Here is a 25,805-nt window from a genome sequence, read left to right on the forward strand (position 1 = left end):
AGAAGAACCGGTTCAGCCCAGGGTTTTGGTCCAACAAGGGTTGGAAATAAAATTAGTAGTTTACTTAGTATTTTATTTCATGCTTTTATTTTCCAGACTTGAACGTAGGAGTAGGATTTACTTCCTTGCTTTGGTTTCCTTTTTATAGTTGTTTCCTAGTTTAGGCTAGTTTCCATTTCAGTTAAGTTTCTAATTTCATGTTCCTATTTTCCTATATATTGGTTGTAATCGATTGAAGATTTAGAGAGTGATTTGATTATTGAATGAATGTGTTGAGTGTTGATTATTGAATGAATGTGTTGAGTGTGATTCTCCGTTTTTCCCCCTCTCTACCCTGATTTCCCCTCCCTTCCCTAAGGGTTCTCCATTACCTATTTTGGAATTTTGACTTCCATTCCTTTCTAATTCCCCATAAATAGGGTGCAAAAAGCATGCTAAACACTCCCAAAAATTGAAATCAAAATCAAAATCCAACCAAAGAGAACCTAAGAAAGGCAAAAAGGCCTCCTACATAGCCCTCTTTCGTTATGCCACGTGGACAGATGATGTGGCTATTCTTGCTGTTCTATAGAGAGGACATGGTCTGGATGAGTCATGTGTGAAATGTTAGTCTAATTCGATAAAATACTCTTATGTGTATTGGCATGCATCCCATGCATGAACTCTTCCAACTCCTGGGTTTTTAAAACATCTATATTACCACTTGGAAAGCTCCGTTTGGGCTGAATTTGATATGTGAGCAAAGGACATTGGGTTTGACCTGTTGATGAAATTTGTGCTACATCCTAACTGTCACATGGCATACCTTTGGGCCACGCAGGAAGCCCTTCCTAGGGGGCTGTGCAGGAACCAAGAGCTCAAAATTTTATTTGTCCTCTTATTTCAAAGGATTTGATTAGAGTTCACAATACATCTAAATTTTATAGCATTGCTGCAGAGGAGGGTCCTTTGCTGATGGTGGTTCTACTGATGTTATGCTAGTGATGCCATTTGAAAGCCCCAAAAGCATGCGCGGGGCTAGGCTAACAATAGTTGACACCATGCATTACCTTCTATATTCTTTTATGCCTTTCTATGAATTAGCAGATCCTAAACAGAAACTGGCATTATCATGCAGTAATGATGTGGCTCAACAATTTATTGAAAAGTTTGGTTTACTTAACTATATTGTGTCTTCTTGTTCTCCCACTCCCCCTCTTCCTGGTTTTCTTTGTTTTTTGAAGCATTGATCATTTTTTCTGCTTAGATGTTGCTTTTGTATTTTCATGAACTTGTTCAGAAAATCCAACAATGTAACCCTCTAAACAAATTTGACTTATTTATTTTGGTCCTTCACAATTGACTGATTTGGTTATAATTACTATGATTGTTATTGTAGCTGTTAGAGACTGTAATAAAGAATTGTGGGGACATCGTCCATATGCATGTCGCTGAGAGAGATATTCTTCATGAGATGGTGAAGATAGTTAAAAAGAAGGTTGGAATATTTTATGAATGCTTTGGCTGATCTTTTGCACCTTTGTTGTTTCCTGGTCTAATGTTTTCTGCACACTTGCAGCCTGACTTACATGTGAAGGAGAAGATACTGATACTAGTAGATACCTGGCAAGAAGCATTTGGGGGGGCAAGAGCTAGATATCCACAATACTATTCTGCATATCAGGAGTTATTGGTACGTTTGATATTCATACTTAAAAAGATTCTCCTTTAATAGTTCTTTATGTGATGACAAAGACTTAAGGGAAAGCTATTTAATATTTGTCTTTTTATTGCTGGGTTTGACTTTACTACAATGTTAGCACAATAAGTTATATTGCTCAAAGCTGGCCTTTCAAATCCTTGATATCAGAACTTTATGATCAAATGAGGAACAAATCGTCATTCATTTACTTCTACAGTTTGGTGCATACAAACATAAAAAGTGCCCTGGGTGGTCGGTATATGCATCTATAGATAATCAGAGATCTTTCCACTGGCTTTGTATATAATGTTTGTCCATCGCCTGTTTTTTCTACCACATGTCAACTCATCTGGCTCCAAGGCTTTTGATCATATTTTAAATCTACCTCTAATCCTGTGAGAAATTTCAACCCAAATCTGATGTAGGAGCGCTCCAATGGATCAACACGAACCCGTTCAAGAGCCCGGACCAAGAACCGGATCCAAGTTTAAGGCTAGAGAGAATCAAGATTTCAGCTTTGTTGATTCCTTTATTTCTGGAAATTAAACTCGCACCTTTATTTTTATTTCCTAAGTTGGTAGATTAGATTAGGATTCTTTTAATTTCTTTCCCTATTTTATTGGATTTGATTAAGAATATTTTTTTTTAGCAAATTAGAATATGATTTTTTTTCTATTGGTCCTAGTTTGTAGGATTTATTTTTGTTTTTGCTTTTATTAATGTGTAAGGCCTACGGCCAAGACAATTGAAGAACAATGAATTGAAGAAGAATTAAATCGAATGGTTTGGCTGTAACCATCCTCCCCCCCTTCTCTCTCTTATTCCCTCCCTGTCCAGCAAGACAACTTCCCCCCCTTTCTTCTTCCCTGCGATTCTTCTTCTACCTTCTTCTCTTTCTCTCCTTCTTCCCTGCAAGACCTCCTTCCCCCCCCTTTGTGCGATCTTCCTCTCTCTTTCTCTCTCGGAAACAAGGTAATTCCTCTCTCCCCTTCGTTCTCTCCCCTTCTCGATATTCTTCTCCCTCTCCTTATCTCATATTTCCCTGCTGCCTATTATAACAGCCTGATCCCTATTCCCCACCCACGGTTTCAGTTACATGCTTACTAATCCCTATTTGAAGTCTTATTTCCTGTTACTTTGTTTTTTGTTGATTTTTTTCATTAAGAATATTCCTGATCTTGTCTATTGGCTGCAAAGGTTTAGGTTAGTACGTGCTAATGTTTGAATATTGATGTCCTCCAATGGAAATCTTTTGAGTTGGTGTATTTCCTTGGGATTATATTGCTTATTGCAGTACCCAAAAAAAAAAAAAAATTTCTTATTGCTGCAGTTATCTTTTGTTTTAAATCTACATATAGTTTATGCATGTTGTTGTCATCCCCTTACCTTCAATCCTTACTTGAGTTTCACACATGTTAATATAACCATCCTAATTAGCTTGTATAGGGACCCTAGTTCCTAAGTTATCCCCTACATCAATTCCCATGATGCTTAGAAAAACATGTCCACAAGTTTTATAGTAAGAGAGAATCTGCACCGCTCGATCAGCATCCACGATCAACAACTTCAATGGGGGTAAAGATTAATGGTCATGATCTCCTGATGGTCGTCAACCAATGCTTTAACTTTGATTGGAATTGGATGGCGGGGCTTCACAATTGAAATCGGACCACACTATTGAAGACAGGGTGTATACCATAAGATGTGACCAGCGTTTGGTCTTTGATGTCCTTAGGTCCAGTGTCATGAGCATTGTGACCTTGTTGTGTGTTTGAGTTTTAGGATGGGTGTTTCTATGGCGGCAAGTCTTGCTGTAATGGCCTTTATATGGGCAGCTTTAAGCACTTCTATATTATCTTAGAGAGCTTTCAAGGCTTCTTCATTCCGTTGAAGTAGTATTTCCCATTGTTTAGGTGAGATTATGGTGGTGGAAGGGATTGACATGACTTGAAATAGGAGCTTTCAGCTCTGATACCAGAATTGATGTAGGGGATAACTTAGGAACTAGGGTCCCTATACAGGCTAATTAGGATGGTTATATTAACGTGTGTGAAACTCAGGTAAGGATTGAAGGTGAGGGGATGACAACAATATGCATGAACTATATGTAGATCTAAAACAAAAGATTATTGCAACAATAAGTAATACACCAACTCAAAAGATTTCAATTGGGGAACATGGGGAAGGGAACATGGGGCAGTAAGATATCAGATGGAGTGCACGTCCTTTCAATATTCAAACATTAGCAGGTACTAACCTAAACCTTAACTTTGCAGCCAATAGATAAGATCCGAAATATTCTTAATGCCAAGATTCAGCAAGAAGCAAAGTAACAACAAATAAGACTTCAAACAGGGATTAGTAAGCATGTAACTGAAACCATGGGTGGGGGATAGGCAGCAGGGAAAACAAGAGATAAGGGGAGGGAGAAGAATATTGAGAAGGGGAGAGAGTAATTACCTTATTGTCGAGAGAGAGAGAGAGAGAGAGAGAGAGAGAGAGAGAGAGAGAGAGAGGGGAAGGAGGTCTCGCAGGGAGGAAGGAGAGAAAGAGAAGATGGTAGAAGAATCGCAGGGAAGAGCTGTTTCGCTAGACACGGAGGGAATGAGAGAAGAGAGAGAGAGCATTCAATTTAATTCTTCTTCATTCATTATTCTTCAATCCTCTTGGGCGTAGGCCTTACACATTAATAAAAGCAAAAGCAAAAATAAATCCTACAAACTAGGAAACCAATAGAAAAAGAATCCTATTCTAATTTGCTAACAAAAAATATTCCTAATCAAATCCAATAAAATAGGGAAAAGATATTAAAAGAGTCATACTCTAATCCACCGACTTAGGAAATAAAGGTGCAAGTTTACTTTCCAAAAATAAAGGAATCAACAAAGCTGAAATCTCGATTCTCTCTAGCCTTAAACTTGGATCCGGTTCTTGGTTCGGGTTGATCCATTGGAGTGCTCCTACATCAAAATGCCTAGTCAAATTAAAAAAAAAAAAAGAAAAAAAAAGGGGAGGGTTTGCTACAATGCCACGGTGCAGTTTTGTACCAATAAGCAGGGAGGGTTATGAATCATCCAATAGGGTGGGCATCTAATGAGGAAAGAGGGTGCAAGGTCTGGTCCGTGGGTGGGATGTGAGAGTGCATTTGCAAGAATCTGCACACTGGTGTCGTGCGCTTCTATTTCCCTAAAAACAGAAATTCAGAAAAGCTTGGAGTTATTATTTGTAAAGGTTGGACCATTTAAGATACGAGGGACAAAAGTTATACACATGGTGGCCCACTTGAGATAGACCATGAAAATATTCATGTGCATGCGCTAATGCATTCATGTTCTTTCTACATTTTCTTAGAAAAATTTATTCTTTGTGTCTCAGCGTGCTGGAGCAGTATTTCCTCAGAGAACTGAAAGTTCTGCACCCATATTTACTCCTCCACAAACTCAGCCTTTGTCATCATATCCTCAAAATTTGCGTAATACTGATTACCAGCAGGAGGTAGCCGAATCTTCTGCAGGCTCTGATTCTCCGACTTTGAGGTAAATGAAATGCTTCTCTTTTTCTCATCTTCCAATGCAAGGAACTTTATAATATTCAAGATATGAGCAGACTTTATCTAACTATTTCTGTGCACTCTTATGTATTTAGAAGTTAGAACATCTGTGTTCATTTTTCCAACTTCATTCTAATTGGATACTTACATATGGTATAATGGATCAATGATATTTAAAAGCTCCTGTTTCTTAATATCTAACATTGGAGACCACACCTACCTCTACGTGTATGCTTCACATACGGTTAGGTGATGGCATGTGCCCCATCTGCTGCCATTATGAGTGCATGGAGGACATTTATGGAAGCAAAAAGGACACATGCTGTCACCTGACTGTACGTGAAGCATACATATGTGGGTAGGTGATCCAGGTTCCTAACATTGGGCGTCTAAAAGGTGTCTGATTCACCGAGAGTTATCCTTTCAAGAATTTCTCGAGAGCTATGGTAGTGTGATTTTTTTTTTTCTGATGATTGACAGACTTTTTAGCCACTAATCTCTAAAATATCTCTTCTATAGAACTGTGCAAGGTGGTTGGGAAGCTAATTGAGAAGACACTTCATTTTTCTTTCAAATATTGTTGTGTTGGATAGTAACATTAGGATTCTTTTACCTACGCGGGCCTATATACTTTTCACAACAGGTGTTGTGTTGTGACATTCTCATATCTTGTTCAGACCTTGCCACCTATATCTGTGCGCTTGTTACATAGTCTGGAACGCTAAAAGGATGAGCTTCATCAGTGCATCAGTGCATGTGTGCTAAGCTGCTGCTTCTATTTTTGTCTATCAAATGGTGAAGATATGGTTGATTGCTTTTGGGTGAACCAGGAAAAGTTTTCCTGATGCTTTTCACTGCCAGAGGCCCAGAAGTATGCATGTCAATTTGCAAGGACAGGATATGCTGAGGGGATTCTTTATCTCAAATTTGGCAGTAACTTTTTTTTTCCCCCCTTCAAAACCAGGTCCTTTGAGCGCTGCTGGAACTAGAAGGATGCTAAAGTTGATCTTCCTAATGACTTAGCGGGTGTGGATCCCTTGGTCAAGTATGTTTGACATGACACACTCTGATGCAGAATGGCATCAAGAGGAGAAGAAGAGCTTTTTGTTATGTGTTTGGTTCAGTTTACTGGGTCCAACTGAACTTGTGGTTCAAGATTGGTTCAAGTTAGACTCAAATTTTAGTCCCCAATGGGTAATATGGGTCATGGGCTTCGTATTTTTGGGTTTTCTATTGTAATGAGCCAATTCTATAAAAGCCCAAATATGAAGGAGTTGAGGCCTATATGAAATTAGGTGTTTTTTCTATTTTCTTTGAGTTTCTAGAGACTTTCCATTCGCAAGAGTTCGGTTGTAATGGACTTTTCTTAGCCTGCACGTAGAGAGTTTCTTAATTCTGTTATTTCTTAGGTATATAAATAAAGGGAAGGGGTTACACAACTCCCCCATGATTCTGCGATCCAAACATAGCTTCTGCTTGTTAGTTCTGTAAGATTCAGAGCTCCTTTGCTGTGAGATGCAGTGAAGCCCTTCGTGGGATGCCAAGATAGACTGGTGGGATTCCAGTCGAGGACTAGGTGGGAAGCTTGGTTCATACGGTTTTATCTTCTTGTATTTCTTTTCTCTTCTTCTCCGGTGCATCAGTTCTGTTTTCTGCATTCCTTCTTTCCTGTGCATGGTAGCTTTTCCTTCTTTCTATTTGGTTCGATTGTTATTTTGTTGACTGAGTAATATTCTATGATATTCACCCAAAAAAATATTCTGTGATGTGGAACCTGGGTCATGAAACCCGATTTTGGTTTGCTATGGGTCCACCTGAGTAATTTTTTATTTTTTTTGGGTGAATAAAAAATCCATCAAGGCAAGAGAGAAGAATATACAAAAGGAAAGAAGGGGGTGGGGGGCTTAAATCAAACCAACAAAGCAAAGCAAAACAGAACACAGATGCCAAGAGGGCTACAACAAATCACCCGGGGGAGGGAGGAAGCAAGATGGAGGAGGGAAAGCCCCAGATTAATGTAGAAGTAGATTACAAAGTAACTACCCCCTGAAAATTACAACTCCAAACCCCAACTCAATAGGACTCTAGAATTAACTTGACAAAGTACAGCAATGGGACAGAAAAACCACCAGGAAAATACCCAGGAAGTACTTAAGAAAACAAAGAATAACTTCATAATAAAAACCCTACAATAAAGAACCCAAACCCCAGGAGAGAGAAACCTGCGATTGGGAATGTGAAGGGTACCTGCGGCTGGAGCTAGGCAGCTCAGATTGGCCCCAAACTGGGGTCAATTGTAGGCCCTAGTAAGGGTAAAATAACCTCCAAAGATGAAGGGTTTCTGCTGGCTGAAGTAACAGTTGCACACCTTCTTGATTTCAGACCTAGGTGAGAGAATTCGAGAGAATTCTTCAAGAACAGCGCTGGTCTACTTGACTGGCTCCCAAACCAAGACCGAGCGGTCTTCTAGAAGTCTAGAACAGACCCCTTGGTGGGCTGGATGAACAGATCTCTGAATGAGAATGTGAGAAGGATTGATTGGGACTCATTGGCTGGTGTTTCTTGTTGATCGATTATGAATTTAGCAGGGTTTCAGATCTGGAAATTCTCTGGTCGATGGTCACAGCAACAATGAATAATAACAGTAAATAAAGTAGGGAAAAAGAAAGGGAACCAAGAGAATTGTGGGTTGGGTGGCTATCTCAACCCGGGCATCGCACCCTCAGCTATCTTGGCTGTTAGAAGCAATTGACTGCAAGTTTCTTTTTTCAAATCTGAGAATTCTGAGTACAAGAGCTCCTCTATAAATAGAGGACAAATTCTAGCTAATAGCAATCACATTAGAACTAGGAGTAACACTAGAAACCTAATTGGAATAACCCCATGGGCCTTTATTGTTGACTAACAACTTAAACACTTAAGTGAGTAAATCGATGGGCCCAATGGGCCTTATTAACTAATGAAATAAATTAATATATTAATAACCACTTAAGTGGACTTAAGTGGAATTCGACCAGCCCAATTTGGGTTGGGCTCTCCCCCTGCGACAGTCCATGATGGATGTGGTTCTACATCTATTCGCACCCTCTTAGAAAAAATTCATCCTCGAATTTTGTAGAGTGTGAGAAAGATTGCCACATGGTGCACGTCCATCAATAATCCACAAACAAATTTAGGAAACTCCTTAATCACATGGATGCAATCGTAGAGGCATGGCTGATGGTCTTCAAGATACTTTGAGGGAATGATGTATTCCACGTGCTCAACTTCAACATCTTCAGTGGTGTCTATGGGATCGTCTTCTAGCTCACCTTGCACTTGCTCTTGCTCCATCTTAGGCTCTTCAAGTTCCTTTTCAGTGTTTGTGTCCTCATGAGTGTTGGCAATGAGGTCTACAATATAGATACCACGATCATCCATCTCACCTTCAATTTCAGCGCCTCCTTCCTTGTCTTCAGTGGTGGTATTGGCCATCTAATCATCATCAAGTTGTGGGTCACACACTAGCATCTTTGGATTGGCTTTAAGTGTAGCAATAACGGAGTTGGTGTTTTGTCGGTAGGGGAAAAATGTGGCAACATGACCAAAACCTTTGCAGTGGAAACACCTAATTTCTCCATCTTTATAAGTCATTGGCGTTTTTCTCTTATCCAACGTGACTGGTGGAATTTTTTTGGAGCAATGGTCATCTTTCCACTAGTTATGTTGGCCTCAGAATCATGAGCTGAGTCAATGATGAAAGTTCTATCACACTAAGTTTATCACAGATATCATGTCGTAATCCTAACTTGAATTGGGATAAAGCAATTCTTCATCCTCATGATAAGCAACTGTACATGAGAGAAAACCATTAAACTTATCAATATATTCTTCTACAGTCATGGTACCTTGTCGGAGAGTGTTGAGCATGTCATAGAGACGGCGTCGGTATGTTGGGGGCAAATATCTCTCACTGAGTATTTTGAGTTCTTCCCAATTACGAGGTGCTCTATGTTTGCAAGTGAGTCTACTCTCTTCAGCTTTTCACCAATCTTTAGCACCACCTGTCAGCTTAGTGATAGCTAGTTGGACTTTTCTTTCTTCAGACATACGGTACCATTGGAAGTAGTCATCAAAGGAGTTCAACTAGTCATGGAAGTAGAGGGGATCATGCTTTCCATTATACTCCTTCAGTTCCAATTTTACCTTATATGTGTCATCATGGTGAAATTGGTTGCCCTCATGTTCATCAAACTCTTCACCTCGAGCTGGTATGTTTCTTCGAGCTTAATAAGGGAACCTTCTTGGCACATTAGGATTGTTGTTGACCATAGGCTGTGTATGAGACTGGGCAACAATAGTCCCTTTCGGTTTTGCTATTTGTTGGTCTATAGTATCCATTCTTGTAGTCATTGCGATTTCATCACATCCTCCAGTGAGTATTCTTTGGAGCTTTCTTCAGCCATAGCTCTGATACCACTTAATGTAGAAGTAGATTACAAAGTAACCACCCATTGAAAATTACAACTCCAAACCCCAACTCAAATAGGGCTCTAGAACTAACTTCACAAAGTACAGCATTAGGACAGAAAAACCACCAGAAAAATACGCAGGGAGTACTTAAGAAAACAAAGAATAACTTGATAATAAAAACCCAACAATGAAGAACCCAAACCCCAGGAGAGAGAAACCTGCGATTGGGAGTGTGAAGGGTACCTGCGGCTGGTGCTAGGAAGCTCAAATTGGCCCCAAACTGGGGTCGATTGTAGGCCATAGTAAGGGTAAAATAACCTCAAAAGATGAAGGGTTTCTACTGGCTGAAATAACGGTTACACACCTTTTTGATTTCAGACCTAGGTGAGAGAATTCGAGAGAATTCTTCAAGAACAGCAGCTGGCCTACTTGACTGGCTCCCAAACCAAGACCGAGTGGTCTTCTAGAAGTCTAGAACAGAACCCTCGGTGGGCTGGATGAACAGATCTCCAAAGGAGAATGTGAGAAGGATCAATTGGGACTCATTGGCTGGTCTTTCTTGTTGATCGATCATGACTTTAGCAGGGTTTCAGATCTGGAAAGTCACAGCAACAATGAATAATAACAGTAAATAAAGTAGGGAAAAAGAAAGGGAACCAAGAGAATTGTGGGTGGGGTTGCTATTTCAGCCCGGGCATCTCATCCTTAGCTATCTTGGCTGTTAGAAGCAATTGACTGCAATTTTCTTTTTTCAAATATGAGAATTGGGAGTACAAGAGCTTCTCTATAAATAGAGGGCAGAAACTAGCTAATAGCAATCACATTAAAACTAGGAGTTGTACTCCTACTAGGACTAACAGTAGAAACCTAATTGGAATAGGTAACTAACTAGTTAATCAGCTACTAGCCACTAATGGGCTGATTACAATTAAATCGATGGCCCCCATGGGCCTTTATTACTGACTAACAACTTAAATACTTAGTGAGTAAATCAATGGGCCCCCAATGGGCCTTATTAACTAATGACATAAATTAATACATTAATAATCACTTAAGTGGACTTAAGTGGAGTTCGACCAGCCCACTTTGGGCTGGGCTCTCCCCCTGCGACAGTCCATGATGGATGTGGATCTACATCAAGAATACAACAATAAGTCTATTCCTCGGGGAGTCCCTAACAGTAAGATGGGGGAGGGAAGCAAGATTGGAGCTAACGTCAAAGTAGATGGCCTTCCAATTCTAATCATAAGATTGAGAGTTGGATGTCCATATACGAAGATTTCGCTCCATCCAAATTTGGTTGATGTTGGCACAAAAGATAAGCTTATCCAGTGGTGTCATAGATGGAGGAACCAGCAAAGGTCATAGCAACCTAGATCCATTCTCTACCAAGGGGGAGGGGCCGGAGGGTAGCTCTTCTTGAAGGCTAGTAGGACCTTTTTCTAGACGATAGAGGAGAAAGGGCAGGAGAAAAAGAGATGATCAACATCTTCGGTACCATTCTAGCAAAGACAGCAAGAGGGGGTGGGGGACCTGAATGTGCCAGTAGGTGAGGAAAAACTGCATAGGGAGGCAGCTGGAAATGGCTCGCCAAGCTGTAAAGCTAGGACATGTGACCTTTAAACCAGATAGACTTATGCCAAGGGACAGGAAGGCCTTTAGATCTGACTAAATCCCTAGCAGAAGAGGAGCTAATAGTGAATGGATGGCAATTCTGTAATAAACTGAAATTATCAAGGGGAGTGGTAGGGATGTAATTAAGCAAATAGGGGAGGGTCGCTTGATAGACTAAAGGCAATGGGCACAAGGGGAATTAGTATTTATTATGTAGAGACAAAATTGGAAGCAAAGTTAATTGAAGGATAGGTGAGGATGTAAGAAAATTGAGGATAGAACTGGAAACCCATAATAAAGGCTTAAAGAAACAACTTACAAAAGAGGTTGTCTTCTTCTTTGTGTCTGGTAGAACTAGCGGCGACCGGATTTAGGAAAATTGAAAGAATTCCCTCACTTGAACTCGGAACGACTCGAGATTTCAGGATTAGATAGCTGATCTGAAATACCCTGATACTCAAGCATGAATCCTTCAAAACCAAGCTCTGGAAATTAACAAATTTGTCCTGAAACTAACCTAGGTGGAATTTCCAAGTCAGCTTTGATTGCTGAGTTCGATCTAATAATTGGGGAGGAGTTGGGCAACCAAATCCTAGGGTTTGAGTCGCCTATTTGGAAGGAGAACTCTTGCCCAAAATACTGAACCAAATCAACTTTTGATAATGTAGGTAGATAAATTTGTTCGGTCCAGCAGTACCGCAAGTTGTGGGAAATTAAAAGATTGGTAACAGAAATAAAATTGAAGAAAATATTGGATGTCTAAGAGAGAGTCAGTAGAGGATTAGAGTATGGAAGAAAGGGGAGAGAGGGAAGAGAATAGAAAAGAGTGTAGAGAATAGGGGAAAGAGTAAAGATAGAAAGGGAGAACATATGATTACACCACGCAGATAATCAGCTTACTATTCTTCATTCAAATTTTCCTTTTTCCAATCTAAGAATCCATTTTAAGCTACATGCTAATAAATAAGAAAAATGCCAACAAAGAAATAGAAACTACTCTTAAAGACAAGTTAACAAAAAATGGAAACTATCTCCTCTGTAATATACCGAAAATAGAAGATTACAATAAAAGAAGATTACTCCTAGGTAATCTACCAGCCCCCTTTAGACCAGAAAATTGGTTTAGGACCGGTTCTTGGTTCGGACCTCCAAAGTGGGTCAAGTCAATCCAGCAAGGCCATAGCCTCTACATCGGTTCTCATCCTCTAAAAATATTTCGACTTAGTTGAGTTTGGTTAAAGTCCAAGAATGTTGTCTGAGTCAACTCACTAGAGGAGAAATGTATCAATTTTACGCTTGAGTTTGATAGATGGAAGATCTTTCACTGGAAGAAGCTTAATCTCAAGCCCACCATGCTGAAAGGAATATGTATTCTCACAACCACAGTGTTTGGCCTTCTTATTGTACAATCATAGGCGTCTGAGAAGAATATGGTAGACTTTCAGAGGGAGGACATTACACTGCACCTGATCAATCAGTCCATCAATAGTGTACTGCACCTGATCAATCAGTCTATCAATGGAGTACGTGAGCAAATGCCTTTCATTAATCTTGATATTTGTGTTGCTCACCCATGCACCTTGTAGGGATTTGGATGAGATTACGTCTACCCAACTTGCACAACTGATGCTCATTGTTAAGAGAGGACACATAATGTAGCACCGTCGCCTAGGCGACAGGCAGTGCAATAAGGCGAGTGGGCGACTGTCGCCTAGGCCCCAGGCAAACCTCCTGGAGGCCAACCTTGACAACTATTTACCGAAGTCTTGTAAAATGTGTTTAACTCTGATCTGCAATATGTGCAGAACAAATTTGATAATGACGAAGGTGACAGATTAGAAGACTAAAATGGTCATTTTTATCATCTTGGTTCAAGCATTGATTCCACAGTAGTAATTCTGGTGGAAATTTCTGAATTATATATCCTCTTCTTCATCTTCTTCTTCTTCCTTTTCATTCCATTGGTTAACAGGTCAGAGTTCTCTCCTTTATTCCTATGCATACTTTTCTCTTTAAATTCTGGTTTGGAAATCTAGTTCTGTTTGGCTGATTCCTATTCTGTTAAGCTTTAAATCGGCCTTTTGAAATTTGTTTTAATTTTCTAGTTGAAGTTCAGTTTTAGAATTTCTAATTCTGGTTCGATATCAGGTCTCCTACCTGAAGTTAAATTCTTCTATAACCTTAGTTTTTCTGGTTCTTATTTGCTGTCTTAAATTCTGTGTATCGAAATTCTGGTTTGGATGGGTTTTCAGTTTCCATATTCAAGTGGGATTTTTAAGTATTTTCTAATCTGTCCATCAGCTCTATTTCAAATTTTACAGAACTGTTCCCCATTCGTAATGGTCCCTTCAACCAGACTTCTGGCCAAAATCATTTTCTCTTGAATCTGGGATTTTATCACTTGTCTGTGATTCTGGTTTTTCATTTGGTTTTCTAAACCCTATCCATTAGGTGGTTAGATCTCCATTAGTCTTGCTTTCACAGAGTTGGTGAAGGGGTGGTGATGCAGTGCAGAAAACATTTTGGATCTTCTAAGGCTGCAATTGCCATGAAAGGTGGTGGGTATAGGTTAGGGTTGAGTAGGTTCTTAAGAACTAGTAGAGAATAGGGTAAGCAAAATAATTAAGCAATGTAATGGAATTATGAACAGCACCTGTAATTCTAAACTAGTTCTGAAGCTTACTTGAGTTGTAATTCTGGTGCTTGAGTTTATTATGTGGTATTGGTTAGTTTGTTTAGTATATCCGCCATTTACAATCCAATGTTCAACAACAGTGGAAGATCATGCGCATAACTCTTATTTATATGAAGTGGTTGTATGGGGTGCCAACTTCTGATCTGTTCATTCTCACTCTCAACTGTTCTAGCATGGACTTTTATATTTCACCATATTTGCTTCCATGGCTAGTTCTTAGTAAGTAGATAAAACTTCATTCATGAAGAAATTGAATATCGATGAATTAAATTAAATAATGAAACCATTAGTACTCCTTGTGGAGTCCTTGTTCATGGAAACCCTCATCATTCTGTGGAATTGCTATAGTAAAACCTTACAGAATTAATGTCTTATGGTAGTGAAAACTGATGAGGGAGGCCTTTCACAGTGTAGAGATTGAAGTAATAAGCATTAAGCAATGTGAAAGATCTTCTCAATATTAAAAAAAAAGGGGGGGGGGATTTTTTTTAATTACTGTGCCTTGTGGGCATTGTTGTTGTGTATGTACATCTAACTACTGCTTCCTATTATTTTATGGTTACAAATACTAATGCTTGTCTCCTGTTTTTAATTTTGTTAGCCTGACAGAAATGCAGAATGCTCGGGGTATTATGGATGTTCTTGCAGAAATGCTTAATGCTATAGACCCGGGGAACAAAGAGGTACGTCAAAATAGGTTATATCTTGGGCAGGGGGGGGGGAAGAGAGTCTTTTCTTTAGCAGTACATGTGGCAATTTCCATATAAACTAGACTTAAAAGTTTGGCTTGATAATTTTTTGATAGACTGAAGTTTAAATTTTATTTTTTATTTTATTTTATTTTTTGGCTGATTACTTGGAATTTGTCTATTAAAACTTTAATTTGAAGTGGCTTCACCATAAAAATTGATTAATCTGAACTCCAAATGTTTGTCATTGTTATATGTTGCTGGAATGCATTTTATTCCTTTTTATATTTTCACATGCACTATGAATACCAAATTCCATCTTCTATCTTATCTATTTGCATAGTCATAGTAGTCTTCTTCTGCAGGCACTTAGACAGGAGGTTATAGTTGATCTGGTTGAACAGTGTCGCGCATACAAGCAGAGAGTGGTCCACCTAGTTAACACAACTTCGTAAGTCCTTTTTATTGTCTCTTTCTTACTTTATAAAGACAAGTGACATTTGCATTTTATAAAATGACATGTTTTTGTCTTTGCCATGATGTTGCATTCAAAACAATCATTGATATCAGAACAAGATGGATATGAGTTTTTTTTCCCACTTATATAATGATAATGGTCTTCCTAGTTTTCTTTTGTTTTCTGTTCAAATTTATATCAGCATTGAAGCCTATGGATTGCATTATTGCAACTGAATTGCATGTGTCAGCTTTGTAGCAGTTCCTATTAACCCATTACAACCTAGTAGAAGTTAAAATGCAAAGGGGTGCAACAAAGGCCAGCTGGCCTAATCCGGCAGAGGGTACCATCATCAATCCTAACCCAGCAAGCCCGACTTCAGGGTGAGGTTCACCAATCCTGGTAAATCCCATCTGTGCAGGGCTCAACCAGGAGTGCAACCAAGGCAAGGTTGTCATAAACCTATCCTGGCCCAGGCCGACCTTGGGTTTAGGTTTACCTTTCATGTCAACATTTAGAAAGTGAACTTTTTTGGTTACTGTTGTGGTTTATCTGAATTCAAGTATAACTGTAATTTTGAGGACTGCCTTGCTGGTTGAAGTTGAACTGGTTCTGAAGGGAAACCCAGTGATCTGGCTTTACTAAGACTGCAAGGTTGAAGTTGAACTGGTTCTGAAGGGAAACCCAGTGATCTGGCTTTACTAAGACCCCTTATATGGGAATTGGGAACCAGTTGATCATCTATAGAAAGGAAGAAACTGGTTTCTTTAACAAAAAGTGTTTGGTTGAACTGTTCTTTGATCTAATGTTTTGGATTTGAAATAAAAGCTGATCAAATTAAACTGGTTCACGGCTTGAAGGTTTTATGTCTGGTCTTTGTCTAACTGTGTCTGAAGAACTACTTACATTGTTCATCTTGAATGACTATTGAATTATTGATGTTGGTTCTTTATAAAAAAAATATATTAGCTTTCTAGATTGCCAACATCATACATTGTGTCCTACAAGGAGTCCAACTGAGCATATGCCATTTCTGCATGTCTTATTCAACGGGCTAAATGATTTATAGTCGACATAGCTTTGTTGTATTGACATGTCCTTGTTAAATCAATGGTAACATGGGTCTGAACAATTGATGTTGAAGAATCAACACATAATTTTGTTTGTTTGTGTGAAGTGCCAATGAAATCCACATCTTGCTGGTTCTTTTTGAAGGTGTTAGGAAACCAGGAAGAGAGTAGGGGAAGCTCGGTGATGTTGCTGAGGTTATTAACTATGAGACTGCCTTGTCTGTTGGCTGGCTAAAATGCCCAGCCAATAAAATTTTTGTATGCACTATGCTCTTTCGTTGTCCCCCCACGATGCATACCTATGTTTAACATTGTTTTTTTTCATTTTGTTTTATGTTTTAATGCTGTTTTTATTTTTCGTGCATAATAATCATCTCTTTTTTCTTTATTTACCCCCCGGCATGATGCATATGTTAACATTATTTTTATTTTTGTGTTTTAATGTTTTTTTTATTTTTTGTGCGTAAAAATAATCATCTTCTCTTTTTGCTTAGCAAACGAGTATTCTGTACTTGCATTACACCATATCAATTATTAAATATGTTAAAATTCTAAAATGAATCAAAAGAACAAGGTTATTTTCGTTGAAGTAAACATGGTCAACTGGCCACTGACATGGGTAAAGCCTTTCAAGTCTTAGAAAAACTAACATTCCTTTATGATCCTGAAGCATGAGGGGCAGCTAAATAATCTCTAGTCATATTATTCTTCATTACTTAATAGCTATTATTAAGATTGTACCAGCCCCCGAAGAAAAGCTACTCTTAAGTCTCAAGTATTAAGATATTCTTCTGGCAGTCTGCTGTACTTAATTAGCGTATAGTTATTAGGGGTTGAGGGTACAATAATGATTCCAAAGATTATAATCTTCTTGGCTGTCTTAGGTCTAAAGGAATTTAATTGGGCTTTGGGGGCTTGTAATTCAGAGCTTTTGTTGGTCATTTTTCTATTGAAGCTTTGAGCTTAGGGTTTTAGCTGCTAAACATGCCCCACATATATGTTTGCAGATCTTCGTGTTTCCTTTTGATTTTTCCATTAATATATCCACTTGATTTCTCTTATTTACCTGGGTTTCTTCTTTGGAATATTTCTGTTTTCTTTGTTGTTTATGGACGTTTGTGGATTTATTTGTGCCCAATGTCACTTTTAGGCAGATATTGAAAGATTTGAGGACTATTATTTGCTTCAACTTGTAAAACACCTTTTCTGTTTTTATTTGAAGAATAACTGTCTTTTTCTAATTTTCTCTCCATCCAGGGATGAATCTTTGCTTTGTCAAGGACTAGCATTGAATGATGACTTGCAGCGTTTACTAGCCAAGCATGAAGCCATTGCTTCAGGAACTGCCATTCCTATTCGTCCAGAGAAACCCAAAACTCCTCAGGCGCTTCTAGATGTTGATGGACCTGTAGTTACAGATAAGGAAAATAACACCAAGACTGATGAAAGGTAATATAAATTTCTTTCTTGAAAACATATTTCTTTACATTATTTATGGTGGCTGGATAGTTATGGATTAAGCTTGGCGACAATTGTGGCTCTGGGTGGACCAATGAGTTAAGTGGCAAAAGAGGATCCAACAGTTTTTATTGGTCTGCAGTTTATCTTTGATTCAACAGTTTTTATTGTTGTGATTAGGCGTTTCATAAATTTCTGATCAGCTGGGTTGAAAACTCACAACTTGAATTTGGCTATGGTTTTCAAGTCTCAGCTGGATTGAAATCTGGTCAAGTATTTTTCAAGCTCTATCAGCATGTTCAGTCTGAGCAATATTTCCCCTTGGGCCTTGGGTACTGAATTCGGCTACCCTGAGCTTCTTGGACTCCACAAAACAAGAGTTGATAACTGAATTTGAACTCTTTCCATTCCTATTCAGTTCACCCGATTTCTGAGTTATATGTTTTCGGGGTAAAAGGTCGCATGGCCCCTGTGCCCAAACATGCCGCGCGGGGGGGGTGGGGGAGATGACAACGCCGCCCCTGTGAAATACCAAAAACCCTCCCCTGTTGATGTCCCTGTGCACCCCCTCATGGGCCCCAATGCTGGTGCAGGGGCCACACGACTAGGTTGCTTTTTCTTCCCTGTTTTATTTCACTATTCTTGTAGCCATAATATCTTCCCAACTTTAATAGTTGGAATTTCTCCATAATTCTCTATTGGGTCTTCCCCATTAGTCAACCATCGGTATTTGCCTTCACCACTACAGTTAAAACTAAAGTGGTGGTTTTTCTATGCAGGTCCACTGCTGCTGCAAGTCAACCTCTTGAGTTATTATTGCCAGCCCCTCCTGGATCAAGTGGTCCGGCGACTGCTCCAGCAAGGGTTGATCCAAACATGGACCTTCTCAGTGGTGAAAATTACAATTCTCCTACCAGTGGTGTTACCGATCATTCACTGGCGCTTGTTCCTGTGGGAGAACCACAGCAAACCAGTCCTGTGTCTAATCAGAACACTCTTGCGCTTTCAAACATGTTTTCTCAGAATAGCAGTGGCACAGATTCTTTCAATTCCCAGATGGTTTACCAAGGTGGACCAACGTACCCTACATCACCACAGTTTTCTCAGCAGAGGCCCATGCAGTTTCCTCAGTCCCCATTTTATCCGAATGGAAGTACTCCAAACATGGGGCCAACTCAATATGAGCAATCACCTTATGGTAATCCTGCATGGAATGGCCAGGTTTCTCAAGGCATGAACCAACAGCAACAGCAACAGCAGACCTTCTATGGTAAAGCTCTTAAATCACTTGACTGATAGCTTCTTGGAATTATGTAATGCATTGGACTTCCCACTCAAGTTTTGCATCTCCTTTCTCTTCTTTATCTTCTTTTTCCCCCTTAAAAATTCTCAACAAGTATAGGTGGTGCTCCAAGCAGTGGGGCATTCCCTCCCCCACCCTGGGAAGCTCAGCCAACAGAAGGGAGCCAGATGGCAGGGTCACAATACCCTCAACCATTGCATGTTACCCAGGTGGTTGTTAATCCTCCCCAACCAGTTCAGAGTGGCACACCTTACCAGCCAACGGGGAATGAACATATGGGTATGTATATTCAACCAATTACAAGCGGTCAATTAGCAGCCATCAACCACAATCAACCTATCCAGGGCAACCAGCTAGTGGGCATGCATCCTCAGCCAATCCAGGGTGGGCAGATGATGGGCATGTTACCTCAGCAGCCAATGCATGCTGGTGGTCAGCTGACATCGATGAATCAAATGCCAATGCAGAGCAACATGGGATATTACGGTTACGGTCAGCCAATGGAGGCTCAATACCTTGACCAGAGAATGTACGGGCTTTCTATACAGGATGACAGTGCTTTAAGGAACTCTTCCTCCTACGTTCCTCCTAGCTCGTATATGACACTTAGCAAGCCTTCCAAGCCAGAGGATAAGCTCTTTGGGGATCTTGTGGACATGGCAAAATTGAAACCAAAGAAAACTACTCCCGGTAGAGCTGGAAGCATGTAGTATGATGACTGTGCTTTCACTATTTTTTTTTTCTTTTTTCTCCTCTAAATTAAATTCTCTCACTTGCTTTTTTCCTTTAAATATATTCTTCACTTTTGGCTTTCTATGTGTATTGCTTGTCTGCCGATTGAAATCATGTACATTCCCTGTAGAGAAGAGAAAGGCATTTCTTTTGCTTTGGCTGAAAGTCTTGGATGGGAGTTTCCTTCTTTCTTGAAAAGAGATTTGTTATCTTGCCGAACACAGGTCAGAAGCAGAAGTGAATTGCGAATCAGACCCAGCGAGGACCAAGTAATAATTAGACTCTTTCCCTTCCTTTCTTGGGTGGTACCTGTGTTTCCCTTTTGATAATTTAGGCTCCATTTGGTTGCAATGGAAATTTAAAGGGAAGGGAAGGGAAGTGAAATTTTCATACTTTTAAATGTAGTGTTTATAATCATTACCTCATGTGATTGTATAAACTACTTAATTTCTTAACCATAATTAGTAAAGATATATTTTACATTTAATTTTTATTTTACATATTATAGCCAAGGGTTTTGGATGCAAAGTAAAGTGAGAGTTTATAACTAAATATGGAATGTTTTGAAGTTAATGTTAAGGTCATATGAGTAATGATTATATATATTTCTTTTTTTAAGTATGAAAATTTCACTTCCCTTCCCTTCCCTTCCCTACCCTTCCCTTTAATTCTCCTTTTAACCAAACATAGGGGTGATAATCCGCGGGTGCGGCAGTCCGATGAGCATCTGATGGCCGAGATGACATTAGCACATGTCCCGATGCTGTGCCGGCCATTGGATCCTCGCCGCTTTGCCGTACCCGTGGCAGAGGATTTTTTTCGCCAAACATAGTCTTAGTGTTACTCTTCAGGAAGAATAAACGCTATCCTTGGATTATCATGACCTAAATCGTGTTATAGATCCCAACTTTCCTCGTCCTGGTAAGTTCTCTCAACATTATATCCTTCAGGAGTAGAAATTGGTGGCCTGCTTGTATAACCTCTCCGGATCTTTGATAATCGCTGTAATTAGAAAGTTAGGAGTGTTTGGGATTTGTTTCTATCATGTGAAATATCCAAAAGAATCTTTGCTTCGCATTTAAACTATGGTTTGGTTGATTCACTCCTATCTGACCTTACAATTAGTAAATCTAAGAAAAAAAAATCTGTCATTTAGACTTGTAGTCATTACCCTTTACTTCACATGAAAGTTTCAAAATTCAGTTATTTTTAGGAAGGAAAAAAAAACCTAATATTGTTGGTATATTTCAACTCATTTATGTGGACCTATGAGTTAACCATTCTTCCCCCTCCTAAAGATACCTCAGCTCCTCAATTCTCTGACATCCCTTTATTTTTAGAGAAATTGTCTGAAGGGATTGAGTGCTTGTTAAGGTTCAGGAATGGCTAGATGGTCTTCCATTCCACTTTGTTAGAGAAAATATTTTAACTGCAGCAAAGAAAGTATGGGCGGACAATATTAATAATATGGACGGGAGTGTGAGCAAGTGGTGGCGTGGCTTAAAACATGGAACAACAAAAGGGTGGCCTTGGGAATTGTTCAATCTCCTTCTAATACCTCTTATTTGATGAAATCTTTTCAGTATGTGAATATTGTGAAGTAAAGCAGGGTTGTTATCTCTGTTGTTCATAAATGGGCATATAAGCCCCGTATAGATAAACTTTCCCCAGCGGTTGTAGACAATGTAAGTTTCTTTTTCAATAGTATATTTTGCTTTTCATAAAAAATCTGAGACTCCAGGTGCTACCACTTTTTTTTTTTTTTTGGGGGGGGTGTGGGGTGGGGGGTGGTAATGTAAGGATAATCTATTGAGTAATATGGATTACACGCCTGAATTCTGAAATGAACTGTTTATCTTAGATAAATAAAGATCATAATTGAACTAAACTATCTTATCCATAATGGATAAAACCCTCTTGGTAAGGAAATCTGCTACACCATTAGCTTCCCTAGAAATAAAATGAAAAAAACATTCATCAAGATAAGTGACAAGGTGACTAATATCAGCTATAATAATCTGAATAGAGTGATGGATCCTTCGTGGTACTCTGTGAGCATGTGATAACCTGGTTGCTATCACTTTCAACTACCACCTTATAGGCACCTTCAGAGATTGCATCAAGAAGTTCTTCCAATGGCTAATACTTCACCTTCTACTGAAAAGCGTTGGAATTGAAATTGCCATCAATGATGTACCCCGATGGCCGCGAAACAAATTTTATTCAACAACAGATCACAATCTTTTGACTTTCTTATCCTGTGGGTGAAAAAAAAAAAAAGATCAAGAATGTCATATTTCTAGCACCTATTTTGACTGTCAGTTAAGTCTGAAACCAACAACAGATCACAATCTTGGGAGGGTGTGTGTTGCAAATTGAAAACAGGCAGTGTTGGAACCCACCTATCCAACCAGATGTTGACCTTCTCTCCCGTACCAATGTGCCATATCAAGCTTGACTCAAGGACCTTACGAGCTTCCATGATGCTTCTCCAAACCCAAGAGGGGCTAGAACCCAATTTCGCCTACATGAAGTTCCCATTCGGATAATATATATATATCTATATATATATATATATATATATATTTCATGAGACGAGCCCATATAGTATTTGGTTCACTCCAAAGACTCTATGCAATTTTAGATGTGGGGGTTTTGTTGTGCAGTATTGGGTCCCTGAATTCCAAACCCACTCTCTCCTTAGGCTGGCACATTCTCAGCCCAGAGATCTAATGAAGCTTCTGCTTGTCTGAACCATCCATCTCCCCAGAAAAATTTAGTGGCTGATTTCCAAAGTTTTATGTGGTAATTTGAAGTAGAAGCATGCATAGTTAGATAACGAGAATGCTAAAGATTTAAGCAAGACCTCTTTCCTTGCATAAGATGAAAGATTGTGCTTCTAACTACTTAATCGTTTTACAGCCTTATCAGGAATCTCCTTGAACAAAAATGCCTTAGTAGACAAAACTCAGTAGGAAGTCCTAGATTTTTTCCCTTGGCACCATCAGTGATCTTATAGGAGACTGATCAAAGAGTTGTCATAATCATCTCAAACCCATGTCAAGAAAAACCGAATTCAAGTAGTAGTTTTTCAAGAAAAAAACCCATTAATCCTGTCATAAGCCTTCCCCATATTCAGCTAAAGCTGCAACAAGATCAGGTTTGGTTGGGCTTTATAAAACCCCAATCTAACCCTAAATCCTCATAACTTAGCCCATGCCCACCTTGAACCATGATTCAGTCTCAGTGCCTAAAAACCTCAATCTAGGCCTAACCTTGACAGGCTCCGCCCAAACCAAGCTTGCCTTGAGCCAGTGAATCCAAGTGGCCCTGACCTTGATTTGCCATCTAGGGCCGAGTATACTTTGACCTTAATCTGCCATCAAAGGCCAGGTATACCTAACCTTGAGCCTGATTTAATGCTTAGATCTAATGTCCTTTCCAGTTTCACAACATTAAATTCAATATATACATCTTCCAAGCAAACTTTTGCCAAACAATTTCTAATTGAGCTATCATACAAGGCAATAGCTTATTATACCATGTGGAAGGATGAAATAATACTAATTTTTTTTTTTCTTAATATAAGATATGGTATTTGGTCCCTTCATTGGAGCTGCACGTGCTACTGTATATCACCAGATCATCATCATCAGGGCCATTCCATTCAAGTCCAGGGCCTAAAGCCTTAAAGCCTCAGTTTACTACAAGCACTTTGGATATTGATGCTTTAGCCTTTGAACCTAACAATCCAGCAATGGCATAGCGCACAATATATATCTGAGGCTTCAAGGCTTTAGGCCCTAGACACAATATACATCTAAATACCTATTTACCAAGCCACGAAAATATATATGAGACATCACCTAAACCAATGACATAGTCTATCAAAAATGGGCACCAAGGCATCAAAACTTCAACAGAATGTAGAAGGTACTTCAGATGATATTTTCTTTGACATTCTAGTCCCCTCAACCATAAAATTGAAAAATATTTAGATCCCACTTAAGAATATAGAGAGGAACATAACCAATTCCTTCTATGAAATCTTCATTATTACTTTATAGTTCAACAAAGAGAAATAGGACTGAAACAAAACAAATGATCACAATCATATGTAACTGAGATCGAGTGCAAAGAATGGGATGGATAATAACTACTGATAACCTGACCCTATTGATCAGTTCAGTAACCTAACCTGTACAATAAGTTGAGCCCCAAGTGCCACACTAAACAACTCCTGTGGCACAGAATGAAATTGGATCCAAAAGCATGCAACATAAAAAAAAATGGCTTTTTGATAATCATTTTTTAGATTGTCATAGCTTATTTTCAACCTTGTCTGGGCCTCTTCAGGAGAAATTTCTTTCAAAATTTGTTATATACTTTCCCACACATCTTTGCTGCTTAGGTCTGATAACGTTGTAAATTTAACTGCTATACATTTCCCTTCTTAAACTTGTGTTTTACCTACTAACTCCATAGATCTAAAAACAGGAAGTTAAGCTTGGCAGAGGAAGAGAGGCAAGAGAATCTTGTCATCCAACAAGGGGAGTTGTGACTTGTGAGCATGGCGCATGGGATATATGATAATGGTAGACATCCTGCTACTACAGTTTGGACCCTTTGATCCCAATGTACAATAAATGATTGCGGTTTCTAACACCTTAACGATGCATCTTCTCAGCAGAAGAATGGATAAAGCCATGAAGTAAAAGGGGGGGGGGGGTGGAATTAAGTTATACATAGCTTAAACAAATGATAGAGGGAAATTTTCCTTCGAAACTTATAGCAAAAGGTTTTGTGCATGGCCATACACATCATCGTTGGATGGGGAATGATGGGTCTCCCCCATCCGAAGGCTGTATACATGGTCGTGCACCATGCACAACCGTGCACAAAGCCTCTCCCCAAACTTCTTGTGAATTATTATTCACAACTTTTTGATAATGTAGTGTGGTCATGGGAAATTGGCTGCAATAAGATGAAACTCAGACAGTTTCAGCCAGTCTGTGAACCTACTGCAACTGGAATTCAGGCTCCTTGCAAAGATGCACGACCGTTTTCCTCGAATTTCGGCAGCCTGGATTTCAGAGTGAATCTGAGAATTGAGCAGCAAATTTAGAATATAGATGCACCGGAGTATTTTAATAAAATTCCTGATGCTTGTTTCGAGAATTTGATAATAGATGTCTCCTTGGCCATGATTCGATACTGGCAGCTTCATTGACCGACTGGTTCTAGCACCTGAACTGGTACTTCCATTGTTACTGCAAGGATGTGTTTCTGGGTCATTACAACTTACAAGTGAACCATGTGCCTGCGGGCAGCAATGTTATGATCAAAGTGAATGGTGTCACAACCAGACAAGCCCAAGGCTTGAATTTCATCCGAATAAATAGGGTTAGGGTACAGAATTCTGTTCCTTAATCTATATAGATATTGCTAGACATCTCCAGTATGGATAGCTACGACAATAAAACAAAGAAGCAACAATGTATCTCTAACTGCTAGGCAAACTCGTCCAGGATTAGAAATTTTTGAAAAAATTTAACCTTTTGCATTCGCTTTCAATTTGGGCATCTCACGATCAGTCAATCAAGGGAACACAAGTGAACAAATTACAAATCCACATAAAAGAAAGAAGTCAAAATCCGACCTACATCCTTATCCAACAGAAAATCTCTCAAGTGAAAGCTCGTCACTAAGGATCTGATGTCATAAAGGCATTGAGATGCCTGCAAGATGGACGAGCAAGCATTAGAACAGATGCTAAATAAGCATATGAAGAGAAAAAAAAAAAAAAAAAATCAATAATCCACTTTAGATATAGGAAAGCCAAAATCTGTTTGTTATTTGCAACAACACCCACACCTGCTCTCAGGAACTTCCTTAGTGGAGGTTTTCACTGAAGGGGATATAGATGAAGTTCGATTTCCCTAATCTTAGCCATCAGTTAGAAGCCCCAACTCAACAAAGAGGGGCAAATACAATCCCACCACAATAAGAGGGGGTCTTGTTGGTATTTATGGATTTGGCAGAGATGTCTACAGAAAGAAAACACTAAAATATGTAGAACAAGCCCCCCACCTCCCCCCTCCCCC

The 25,805-nt window shown here is 39.2% G+C and overlaps 2 protein-coding genes across 2 annotated transcripts in view; one reads left to right on the plus strand and one right to left on the minus strand.

The window, feature by feature from the left end:
• Window positions 1-19,619, plus strand: part of LOC122066028 (TOM1-like protein 9) — a gene marked incomplete at its 3' end in the record, with an annotated part of 27,237 nt that extends 7,618 nt beyond the window's left edge. The window contains 8 exon segments of the mRNA XM_042629857.1: window positions 1,379-1,477; window positions 1,559-1,672; window positions 5,057-5,217; window positions 14,594-14,675; window positions 15,047-15,132; window positions 17,466-17,657; window positions 18,446-18,936; window positions 19,069-19,619. Coding sequence (XP_042485791.1) covers window positions 1,379-1,477; window positions 1,559-1,672; window positions 5,057-5,217; window positions 14,594-14,675; window positions 15,047-15,132; window positions 17,466-17,657; window positions 18,446-18,936; window positions 19,069-19,619 — 1,776 coding nt within the window.
• A 5,486-nt stretch (window positions 19,620-25,105) lies between these two features.
• LOC122058305 (protein NONRESPONDING TO OXYLIPINS 2, mitochondrial-like) overlaps window positions 25,106-25,805 on the minus strand; it is a 3,172-nt gene continuing 2,472 nt past the window's right edge. Inside the window, exon 3 of the mRNA XM_042620942.1 lies at window positions 25,106-25,439. Coding sequence (XP_042476876.1) covers window positions 25,420-25,439 — 20 coding nt within the window. The 3' untranslated portion in view covers window positions 25,106-25,419. The remainder of the gene's footprint in view (window positions 25,440-25,805) is intronic.

This window comes from Macadamia integrifolia, chromosome 2 (genome assembly GCF_013358625.1).
Source record: "Macadamia integrifolia cultivar HAES 741 chromosome 2, SCU_Mint_v3, whole genome shotgun sequence".
Lineage (NCBI taxonomy): Eukaryota > Viridiplantae > Streptophyta > Magnoliopsida > Proteales > Proteaceae > Macadamia > Macadamia integrifolia.